General features: G+C 49.3%; 1 protein-coding gene across 4 annotated transcripts in view; it reads left to right on the plus strand.

Annotated features, from left to right (window-relative positions):
• The window catches only part of EYA2 (EYA transcriptional coactivator and phosphatase 2), a 292,281-nt gene that overhangs the window by 263,721 nt on the left and 16,864 nt on the right, over positions 1-11,696 (plus strand). For all 4 annotated transcript variants that reach the window (XM_017541324.2, XM_037743018.1, XM_017541322.2 and 1 more), the window contains one exon: positions 7,167-7,225. In XM_017541324.2, coding sequence (XP_017396813.1) covers positions 7,167-7,225 — 59 coding nt within the window. The remainder of the gene's footprint in view (positions 1-7,166; positions 7,226-11,696) is intronic.

Genomic DNA, 11,696 nt, shown 5'->3' on the forward strand with positions numbered 1-11,696 from the left:
CACGTGCAGTGCCCAGGCCAGTGTTGGGCTCATAGGTGATCAGTGTGTACGCATCTTGAATCCACAGTTTGGTATTTCATGCCTATTTGCCTCATCTTTTCCAGTGACATGATAGGTGCCTTGAGGGCAAGAGCCAGATTTTATCCTTGAAGCCTCCCCTCTCTTTTTTTTTTTTTTTTCAAGCTTAATTCATTTTATTTTTCTTATATAAAAACCCTATGTTGTAGGCACAGCTGGAGCTTGGGTCCTCTGCACGGAGACTCTGGTGTGGGTCTTGATAAGGTGGTCAGTGAATTCCGGTTAGGGAGACTTGGTGAATACCGTCTCCTTCCAGAGGTCAGGGGTCAGGTAGCTAGCTGTAGGTCTTAGAGATGGCATCAAAGGTAGCCTTGGTGAAGTTGCCCAGGATGGCAGTGCATACCGGCCATCAGCAGCAGCTTCTTGGTGGGGCGGGGGGGAGGCGAGATACTGCTAGTGCCCCTGGGCATGCAGATGAGGCCCATCAGCACAGAGCCTCAGCAGCCTGTCACCTTGCAAGGGACGGTGTGCGGCTTGCCGATCTAGTTCGCCCAGTAGCCTCTGCACATGGGGACAGTGGAGAGCGTGGCCAGGATGATGGCACTGCGTCTTGCAGTGGCCACCTCCGTTGAGCACTTAACACCCAGACCGACATGGCCATTGTGGTCACCAATGGCTACAAATGCCTTGAACCTGGTGCGCTGGCCAGCGTGGGTCTGCATCTGCACCGGCACGATCTTCAAAACCTCATCCTTGAAAGAAGCCCCCAGGAAAAAGTCAATGATCTCAGCCGGAAGGAGAGATAGATCTCCTCCAGGGACTTGATCTTCATGTCTTTGAGCAGGCGGCCCAGCTTAGTGATGGGCGTCCACTCCTTGTCCTTGGGCTTGCCTCTGCCAGCTCCTCGGTCTTGGCCCAGGCCCTGTGTGTGGCCATGACCCCAGCCCCGCATGCCACTGCTGAAGCCTCCTCAGAAACCACCACGGTTGTTTTCTCAGAGAAGAAGGAAGCCTCTTCTCTCTTGACCCATCATTGTCTGATGCGGTGCCAGGCCCATAGTGGGTGCATTTATAGTCTTGGGATAGACAGATCTTCCTGACCACAGTCTCTGAAGGCAGATGGATCTGGGTGCTGGCTCCTCTCCCCCTCACCTTGGGCATGTCTTAGTTTGCTTGGGCTGCCATTACAAAGTACCACAGACTGGGTGGCTTAAACAAGAGGAACTTACTGTCCCACAGTTCTTGAGACAAGAAGTCCAAGATCAAGGCTGGTTCCTTCTGAGGCTGCAAGGGAGAATCTGTTCCTTGCCTCCCTCCTAGCTCCTGGTGGTCTCAGACATCCTCCGACTCATAGAGAACATGTCATCCGGTCTCTGTCCTCATGATCACATGGCATTCTTCCTCTGTGCGTGTCTGTCTCTGTGTCTAAATATCCCCTTTATGAGGATACACACACAGGATGAAGGCCCACCCTAAGGTCCTCATTTTTACGTGATCATCTGCAAAGACTCTATTTCCAAATAAGGTCACATTCAATATCTCTTAGGGGACACAGTTCAACCTGTAACAGGCATGTTCCCACACTCCTCTGTGCCTCGTTTCCTCCTAGTTTCCCGCTGCATATATAGAAGATCTGGGCATAGTCCCTTTTTTTCTCTGTTTTCGTTTTTTTTTTGAGACCGAGTCTTGCTCTTGTCGCCCAGACTGGAGTGCAATGGCGTGATCTCAGCTCACTGCAACCTCCGCCTCCCAGGCTCAAGCAATTCTCCTGCCTCAGCTGCCCAAGTAGCTTGGATTACAGGCACAGGCCACCACACCTGGCTAATTTTTGTATTTTTAGTAGAGACAGGGTTTCACACGTTGGCCAGGCTGGTCTGGAACTCCTGACCTCGTGATCTGCCCGCCTCAGCCTCCCAAAGTGCTGGGATTACAGGCGTGAGCCACCGCACCTGGCTGAAAGCTTTTAATAAATAAATACTAGTTTCTATCCAATGTTAGATTTTCGTCTCTATCTCTGTGAGATATTTGTAATTAAATATTTTTCAAAAGCAATACATACACACGTTATCCTCTTTTTTTGAGACACAGTCTCACTCTGTCATCCAGTCTGGAGGGCAGTGGTACGATCACAACACACTCCAGCCCCCACCTCCCTGGGCTCAGGTGATTCTCCCACCTCAGCCTCCCAAGTAGCTGGGATTACAGGTGTGCACCACCATGCCTGGCTGATTTTTTTTAGAGACAGAATCTTGCTTTTTCACCCAGGCTGAGGTTCAGTGCCACGATTTCGGCTCACTGCAACCTCTGCCTCCCAAGTTCAAGTGATTCTCCTGCCTCAGCCTCCCGAGTAGCTGGGATTACAGGTGTACGCCACCACGCCTGGCTAACTTTTTGTATTTTTAATAGAGACAGGGTTTCACTGTGTTGGCCAGGCTGGTCTCAAACTGCTGACCTCAAGTGATCTGCCCGCCTTGGCCTCCCAAAGTGCTGGGATTACAGGTGTGAGCCACCGCACTCAGACTGGATGTGTGATTCTTTAGCCTGAGTTTTTCACGCTCTAGGATGTCTTGGAACCATTTCCATGTGCTAGCATAAAAATCCACCTCCTTCGTCTGCACTGCTGGGTAGGATTCCACTGAATAGATATACCATATTTTACTTAGCTATGTCCTCATCAAGGGAATTTTAGGTGTTTTCCAGCTTCTCACCAGAATGATGGACATCCTTACACAAGGCTCTTTGCAGGTGTCACTCTGGGTCAGAAAGAGAAAATCCCTGGAGACAGGGATTGCACAGGGGCCAGTCCTCAGCCCCACTGCACCTCACCTATATCAAGGCCGTGGGAACCCTTCTACCATCTCTGCCAACAGATCCCATTCAGACCTCCCCCCACGCAAGATAATCACACTTTGACCCGGAAGAGACCAGAAGCACCCTGCAGTTTGTGTGGACAAGTCTCCCCTCTAACTTAGCGTCCCCCACCCCCGTCCCTAGGAGAAGGATGGCAGCACTGAGGGTCGTGGGATTCTATTCCCCGGAGGCTCCCCCGTCCTCATGGTCTCTGCATGGTCCAACTCTGCTCCGAGCCGGCTCAAGGGGTAACTGGATCCAGGTCAGCTGGTGGAGTATGAGGTAGCGTCTAGCTGAGCGTCATGGTATTTTATTAAGACCGAAATGTGATCGCTACTGTTGTCACACTTTAGCGCCCCCAACAATCCCCTTACAAATGAGAAAAACAGAGCCTCCCCACATGCCTTTCCTCTGACATCAAGGAAAGCGTAGGGAACCCTGCCCAGGGGCCTGAGCCCGGGCGACCCCAGGAGTGGCTCCAGAGCTTGAGGGAAGGCCTGGGGGGCTGAGGGGGTGTTTTTTCAATTTCAGGCAAAGCAGTGAACTGGGGGTTATCTGTTCATTTTGTTTCCTCTGTGCCTGGGTCTGTAAAGTCAGCAGTTGCCTTTTAAATATCATTTCCTTAATATGTCAGGATTGCTTGTCCTGGGGTCATTCCATCTATATAAGATGGCTGTGGGTCAGAAGTCTCAGCCTCACATGCCAACAGGGGCCATCCAGGCAATGTAAACTGAAGCAAGCCCAGGAGAGACGGTGGGAAACTGTAAATGGATGCCCTGGCTGAAGGAGGTAGCTAACAATCTGGAGAGAGAGCAAGAACAAGAAGAGAAAGGGAAGAGGAGGCAGAGAGAGAAAGAGACAGCCCTCAAGATATCCCCCAAGTTTACATCTCGCCCGTTGCTTCAAAACAATGTAAGCATGCGATGGACTAAATAGTTCTGTCTCCAGGTCAGTTCGCAAGCTCTTCCCTAACCGAACTTATCAACACGGTAGAGAAACTGCCAGCCTTCCCCCTTCTACAGCAGCGCTGTCCAATCGAGATGTTTGCAGTGCTACAATATCCGCACCGCTCACTGTAGTCACCACTGGCTACATGGAGCTCTTGAGCACTTGCAATAGGACTAAAGGACTGAATTTTTACTGTCATTTAACTTCACTGAATTTAAATATAACTATAAATAGCCACGTGCACCTAATTGCTACCATATTAGCATGGCTCTAGATTATTGAAATGTAGAGGGAATCATCGTGCTTGACTACTGCAAAAAAGATCACTCCTTCTTGGGGAGAGGGGGATAAATTCTCCCTGAGACCATCAAGCATTGAGTAGAGTCCTGGGTAAATGGAAAAAAGGAAATAGGAATGAGCAGCAAAAGCTTAGGTGTAAGCCAGATGGCTGCTGGTTCAAGAGTGGTCACTCAGTGTCCTTCCCGTCCCCTACTTCCCAAAAAGTTTCTCAGTCAGTGTCACCTAGCATCCACTGTGTTCTTTGCCATCTGCTTTCTCCCATATGCCCAGAGCTGACCCCTAGGAAGCCACTTGGGGGGACTTCCCTGCCATCGCTGTCCTCCAGGCCTTTAAGAGCACACCACCGTCCAAATCCCAGGTGCTGTCCGTGGGTCACAGAGGCGCAAGGTTTTATGCAGAGGCGAGAATGGCAGTCACACTTTGTCACCTGCCACAAAGTTGCTGTGCCTGGGCTCATGTGTGTGAAGGACTCTGGAAATAAACCTCACCTTCCAGCAAAACCCCTTCCAATCCAAAGCCCATTCAAGGGGCCGGAGAGGGGCCAGCGACCCCCTTGCCAACTCCTCCTCTCAGATTCCAGCCCAGCTCCCAACAAGGCAACCCAGGCTGCCCCAGATGCCACTGACCCCTTTAACATCATGGTAACAACAAGGCTACCTTATGTATCTTTAAAAAATTAATGAGGAGGTCTATCATCCTAGCAATTTGGGAGGCACGGTGGGAGGATCACTTGAACCCAGAAATTCAAGACCAGCCTGGGCAATATAGTGAGACCTTATCTCTATTTTTTAAAAAAAGAAAAAAAAATGAATGAAGGCAGGGGCGTCCCATCATCCCCCTGAAAAGCTTATGTCCTCAAAGCTAAATTCAAGCCTTGTGGCCAGGTGCGGTGGCTCACACCTGCAATCTTAGCACTTTGGGAGGCTGAGACTAGAGGATCTCTTGAGGCCAGGAGTTTGAGACCATCCTGGCCAACGTGGTAAAACCCCATCTCTACTAAAAATACAAAAATTAGCTAGGCGTGGTGGCACACAGCTGTAGTCCCAGCTACTCAAGAGGCTGAGGCATGAGAATTGCCTAAACCCAGGAGATGGTGGCTGCAGTGAGCTGAGGTTGCGCCACTGCACTCCAGCCTGGGCGACAGAGTGAGACTCTTTCTCAAAAAAAAAAAAAAAAATGCAAGGTTCTTGCTTGTCTAATTGTCTAAACAGAGATCTTCTCAGAGTGTTGAAAATACCCTTTCGGCCTCTCTACTCCCATCAAGGGTCTGGAGATGTTATGACCAATTTCTTCTCAGTAGTCAAGTTCCAAATCCCATGTGCTCCTCCTCCAACAGCCTTTGTAAGGAGGGAGCTGCCTCCAGAAATCACCTTGCCACTAAAATGTGGGAAAATGTGTAAGATCTTGACACAGTGGTAAAAGCGAAGGTGTATGCAGCACCCGCTGTGCACCGGACACGGTTCTCAGAGTTCTAATGCAGCATCTCACTTCTCCTCATTCCGGAAGTGGGTTCAGTTATCACATCCATGTGTCAGTCAGACCTCTGGTGTTCACGGCGGTATGCTCCTTGCTCAAGGTCACACACTGGGAAGTGGTTGGGTCCAGGATCCAGGCCCAGGCAGTCAGACTCCAGAGCCTGCACCCTGAACCAGTAACCGCAGGGGCCGGCACCCCTGAACCAGTACCGTAGGGGCCGGCACCCCTGAACCAGTACCATAGGGGCCGGCACCCCTGCTCGGTTTTTGCCCCATCAACATATCATCATATCACTGTGTCCGCATTGTGAAATGCACTCATGATATGTCTGCCCCATCAGCATTTTATGAGTGCACTTATGATGCAGGTGGAGTCGGCAGGTGTACATCATGTAGGCTCAGCATGGGACATTCCATCCCTCCTGACTCTTGGCTGCAAAGTGCCAGAAACCCAACTCCACTCACCTAACCTGAAAAGTTGGTGTATTTGTTTCCCAGGACTGCTGTAACAAATTTCCACCACTTACTGGCTTCAAAAAACACATATGTGGCCTCGTACAGTTCTGGAGGTCAGAAGTCCCAATCAGTGTCACTGGGGTTCCTTCTGGAGGCTCTGAGAGGAGAAGCGGTTTTTTCACTTGTTTTTTGTTTGTTTGTTTGTTTGTTTTAAGAAAGCGTCTCACTCTGTCACCCAGGGTGGAGTGCAGTGGTGCAATCTCAGCTCACTGCAGCCTCCCGCCTCCCAGGTTCAAGTGATTCTCATGCCTCAGCCTCGCAAGTAGCTGAGATTACAGGCACCTGCCACCACACCCAGCTAATTTTCATATTTTAGCAGAGATAGGGTTTCACCATGTTGGCCAGGCTGATCTCAAACTCCTGACATCAAGCAATCCACCCGCGTCAGCCTCCCAAAGTGCTGAGATTACAGGCATGAACCACTAAGCCTGGCCTCCACTCCATGGTCTTATCCCACAGAGAAAGGTGTTTCCCCAAGGAAATTGAGTGGGAAAAAGCATGGCATTGGACTTTGTTGAATGGCAAGCCCTGGGGATGGTGCCTGGCACATAGTAAGTGCTCAGTAAATGATGATCACAGATCATGGGGCACAGCAGGTGCGACTCCAGGAGCTAATACTTGAGAAGCACAGGGTTCAGTAAGCAGATGAAGGCGGGAGAGCATTCCAAGCAGGGGAAACAGAGTGTTTCCCTGAGGCCAGAGTGACCATATATCTGGCCATCCTGGGAAGCTGGGGAGCTGGGGAAGGCCCGGTTTGTACCTATCTTCCTAGTGTAACAGCCCCTTTACTGCAAAACTGCCTCTGTTTGGATGAGTAACTGTACTGTCACTTTCCTTGCAGTCAAACTGCTCATGTATAAGGAAACCAACAGAAAAAGAGGTTGAGATTGAACCCAAGGACCTCTAACCTTGAGTGGCCAAACCCAGACTAGAACCGGAGCCTGATGACTCCCAATGCAGTGCTCATCCCAGCCCTCAGCTTATGATCCCACCCTTACAGGCTACATCAGATTAACCAGGCACGTTCTCTCTCTTTCTCTTCTTGTCACATTTTCCATAGGATTGTGACCAGATCCATGTTGACGACGTCTCGTCAGATGACAATGGCCAAGATTTAAGGTGGGAATCTGGGGAGTCAAAAATGCCGATTGATTATCAAGTTCTCCTTCTACTAGGAAGTGCGGAGGGAGGGGAGGGCTGCTTATAAGGACAAGGTGTGCCTGCCTCCAGCCAGAACTGGGACTTGTGCATCTCAAACTCAAAAACCACAACTGGCTGGGTGTGGTGGCTCACACCTGTAATCCCAGCACTTTGGGAGGCCTTGGCAGGAGGATCACTTGAGCTCAGGAGTTCCAAAACAGCCTGAGCAACATGGTGAGACCCCCATCTCTACTATAATAAATAAATGAGGAAAAATTTATTTAAAAAATCACAACCTCACCCCTCAACCCTACAGCCTCTTCCTCATCACCTAAAATCACTAAACTCTGCTCACTTGTTGCAACTTTTTCCTGCTCGCTGAAGCAATGCATGCATAACGGAAAAAATTCAAACACTTTAACCTGACCTCACCTCCCAAAATCGCCACCATGAAGAGTTTGGTATGCATTCTTTTTTTTTTTTTTTTTTTTTAAGACGGGGTTTCACCATGTTAGTCAGGCTGGTCTTGAACTCCCGACCTCAGGTGATCCACCCACCTTGGCCTCCAAAGTGCTTGGATTACAGGCGTGAGCCACCGCGCCCGGCCGGCATACATTCTTCAAAGATCTGCTCAAAATGTTGAAAATACCCTTTCTTTCAGCTTCTCTCCTCCCGTCAAGGGTCCAGAGATGTTACAACCAAATTTTTCTCAGTAGTCAAGCTCAGAGTGTGTCTCCTCCTCCAGCAGTCTTCGTCAGGAGGCGGCTGCCTCTGAATATTATATATTTTAAGGCAGACTTTCACTCTTATTACCCAGGCTGGAGTGCAGTGGCTCGATCTTGGCTCACTGCAACCTTCACCTCCCGGGCTCAAGTGATTCCTGCATCAGCCTCCTGAGTAGCTGGGATTACAAGCGTGTACCACCACACCTGGCTAATTGTTTGTATTTTTAGTAGAGATGGGGTTTCACCATGTTGGCCAGGCCGGTCTCGAACTCCTGACCTCAAGTGATCTGCCTGCTTCAGCCTCCCAAAGTGCTGGGGTTACAGGCGTGAGCCACCACGCCCAGCCAGCATGCATATATTTTTAATATAACGACTGATACAGCCAATACTCAAAAAACGCTTCTCAAATGAATCAGTGGTATGTCTGGTTTCTAGGGGAAAATACTCCCAGGACATGGCTTCCAGAAATCAGGTAACCCATTGCTTAAAATGAGACAGCTTCCAGAGGAATGTGGGCTGGAATGTTCCAAGTCTACCCCCAGGAAGACTTTATAAAAACAGAACTATAGTTAATCTGTACTCATTCAAAATTACCATAATTCAACAGCTTTCGGCTCATCAGATCTATTATTAAACTAAATAATGTTTTGGTTATGGGACCAGTCATCGTAACTTTACTTAGTACTTGCTTCCAAGGTGTGTCTCCCAACTTACTGCAAAAACAAAAATAAAAGTTTCTGTTCCTAAGCCCTGCAAGTCTTTCCAAAGCCCAGCACAATCAGAAGTGGTCGGCGGGCAGATGACTGCTTCATTTAAATCATCCATTCGGAAAATCCCTTCTGCAATTAGGACTGGCAAGGAGCAAGACTCCAGCCCCGCTAGGACTTCTCAATGGATGGAATAAATAAACCCCAGATCAAGGTTAATTGGTCCTTTCCATGAAGTCATCGTTGGGAAGCACTCTTCCTTTCAAGGCAATGAGCAGCGCTGTTCTGTTTCTATGAAGTTTTCCCTGTAGCTAGCTGGCTTGGAATTTAGGGCAATATTCCTCTGAACCCTGCCTCATTCATGCTGAGCTGTCTGGTACCTCACTTTGAGAATTCTCAGACCAAGGGTGTTTTGGTTTTTTTTTCCTTAGAGACCAAATTCTCTACTTATTCATTCAAGAATATATGAAGTGCCTGCTATATGCTAGGTCCCAAGCATGAAATGGCTCTTGGTTTTTTTCTTATTTAGCAGTAAGAACCAACCTTCAGAGAGGTCTCGTTTTGTGCCATATTCTATTCCAAATGCGTCACATGGAATAACTCATCGCATGTGCACAGTGACCCTGGGATGGAGATGCTTTTATCCTCATCCCCATTTTATGGCTGGGGAATGTGAGGCATAGAGAGATTCAGCAGTCTGCCCAAACTCACATGGCCAGTCAGCGGGGAAGGCAGAATTCAAATCCAAGCAACCTGGCTCTAGGACGCAAGCTCTTCACAGATCCCCTGTCCATCCTGGACTCTGGATCCTGCCCTCCCTCCCCAAGGGCCTCCATCTCTTAACATCCAGACATCTCCCCATGGTAGCATCTGTGTTAATGGTCAGTGTTCACTTTTTTAAGAATAAATCTATGGCTGGGCACAGTGGCTGACACCTGTAATCCCAACCTATAATCAGCCTTGGGAGGCTGAGGTGGGCAGATCACCTGAGGTTAGGGGTTCACGACCAGCCCGGCCAACATGGCGAAACCCCGTCTCTACTAAACATACAAAAAACTGGGTGTGGTGGTGTGCCCCTGTAATCCCAGCTACTCAGGAGGCTGAGGCATAAGAATCACTTGAACCCGGGAGGCAGAGGTTGCAGTGAGCTGAGATCACACCACTACTCCAGCCTGGGTTACAGAGTAAGACTCTCCCAAAAAATAAAAGAATAAATCGGCTGGGCGCGGCAGCTCACGCCGGTAATCCCAGCACTTTGGCAGATCATGCAGTCAGGAGATCAAGACCATCCTGTCTAACACAGTAAAACCCCATCTCTACCTTAAAATACAAAAAATTAGCCAGGCATGGTGGCATGCGCCTGTAGTCTCAGCTACTCGGTAGGCTGAGGCAGGAGAATTGGTTGAACCCAGGAGGCGGAGGCTGTAGTGAGCCAACATTGTGCCACTGCACTCCAGCCTGGGCAACAGAGCGAGACCCCATCTCAAAAAAAAAAAAAAAAAAACTAAGAATAAATCTAGCAAGATGGAAACTTCCCCACTGGGCCAGAAGGACCGCATGGCAGTTAAAAGTGAGGTTCCAGAGCCAAGGCTGCAACGGGGTAGAGTCATAGCCCCTTCCTCATCGGGTTTAGAATGTGCTGGAAAAGTACCCCAGTTGGATATATTTCATTTATCTTTAGCCTGTGCTCACCCACCAAGGGAGAGCTGAGAAGGAGAAGAAACAACACCTGTGTGATAAACCCACTGCAGTTTTCTTGGGGAAGGGGAAGTGTTTGTGCAAACAAGATGTTTGAATAGTCATATCGTATTCTCTAAGGGTCTTTTAAATTTTTTAGTAATTCAGTGAGGAACAGAGAAAAAAACTGTAATCACCCATATTCCTACTGTCTCCAAGTAACCGCTGTCCAGCATTATTATTTACTTGCTGCTGATTTTATCTGCACTCACACGTACATGCCAATGGAAAGCAGCAGGCCAGTGCATTGCAACCCACACATCCCCACCCACTTCACTTACCTAGGAGGAGAACCTGGAAGACATCCTGGGTGACTTAGGAAAAAGCAGAAAGGGCCAGGCGTGGCGGCTCACACCTGTAATTGCAGCTCTTTGGGAGGCCAAGGCAGGTGGATCACCTGAGGTCAGGACTTCGAGACCAGCCTGGTCAACATGGCAAAACCCTGTCTCTACTAAAAATAGAAAAATTAGCCAGGCGTGGTGGCAGGCGCCTGTAATCCCAGCGCTTTGGGAGGCTGAGGTGGGCAGATCACTTGAGGTCAGGAGTTCGAGACCATCATGGTCAACATGGCAAAACCCCAACTTTACTAAAAATACAAAAAATTAGCTGGCCATGGTGGCACGTGCCTGTAATCCCACCTACTTGGGAGGCTGAGGCACAAGAATTGCTTAAACTCGGGAAGTAGAGGTTGCAGTGAACCAAGATCATGCCACTACACTCCAGCCTGGGCTACAGAGCAAGGCTCTCTCTAAAAAAAAGTAACTTCCGCCAGCCCTGTGGGTATTTCCCTGTGATTGTCCACATAGCCTGCTCTGCAGAGAACACCAGGGCCTACATTTGATTAAGTCACCTGGGTCAGCGTCCTCCTGGGCTGCCTGCCCCAGGCAGCCCCCACGGTGAAATGTGCTGTTGAGTTTGAGGCATCACCCAAGGTCACTCTGCAGACCCTGTAGGGATGGGGGTGTTGGCACCACCAAAACCTCTTCCCTGGAAAGAGTTTTGTATCCGGGCCGCAAGGCTTGGTCTCCACTCAGAGTCAGGCCAGGCCCCAGCCACAGAATAGTAAGTGAGGGACAGCGTGTCACCTCTTGCTGTGTGCTGACACTCAGCACACCCCCCACTCCACAGGGGAAAGACACAGCTTCACCCTGTCCTTCCTCATCTCGGCTACAGCAGGGACATTACACTGGAGCTATTTAACATGCAATCATGCAATTTCCAACTGTTACTTCAGTCCTGCTGCTTCTCATCTCTTAAACAAATAAAATTTCTTTTTCTATT

The sequence above is a fragment of the Cebus imitator genome, unplaced genomic scaffold (assembly GCF_001604975.1).
Source record: "Cebus imitator isolate Cc_AM_T3 unplaced genomic scaffold, Cebus_imitator-1.0 Scaffold132, whole genome shotgun sequence".
Classification (NCBI taxonomy): domain Eukaryota; kingdom Metazoa; phylum Chordata; class Mammalia; order Primates; family Cebidae; genus Cebus; species Cebus imitator.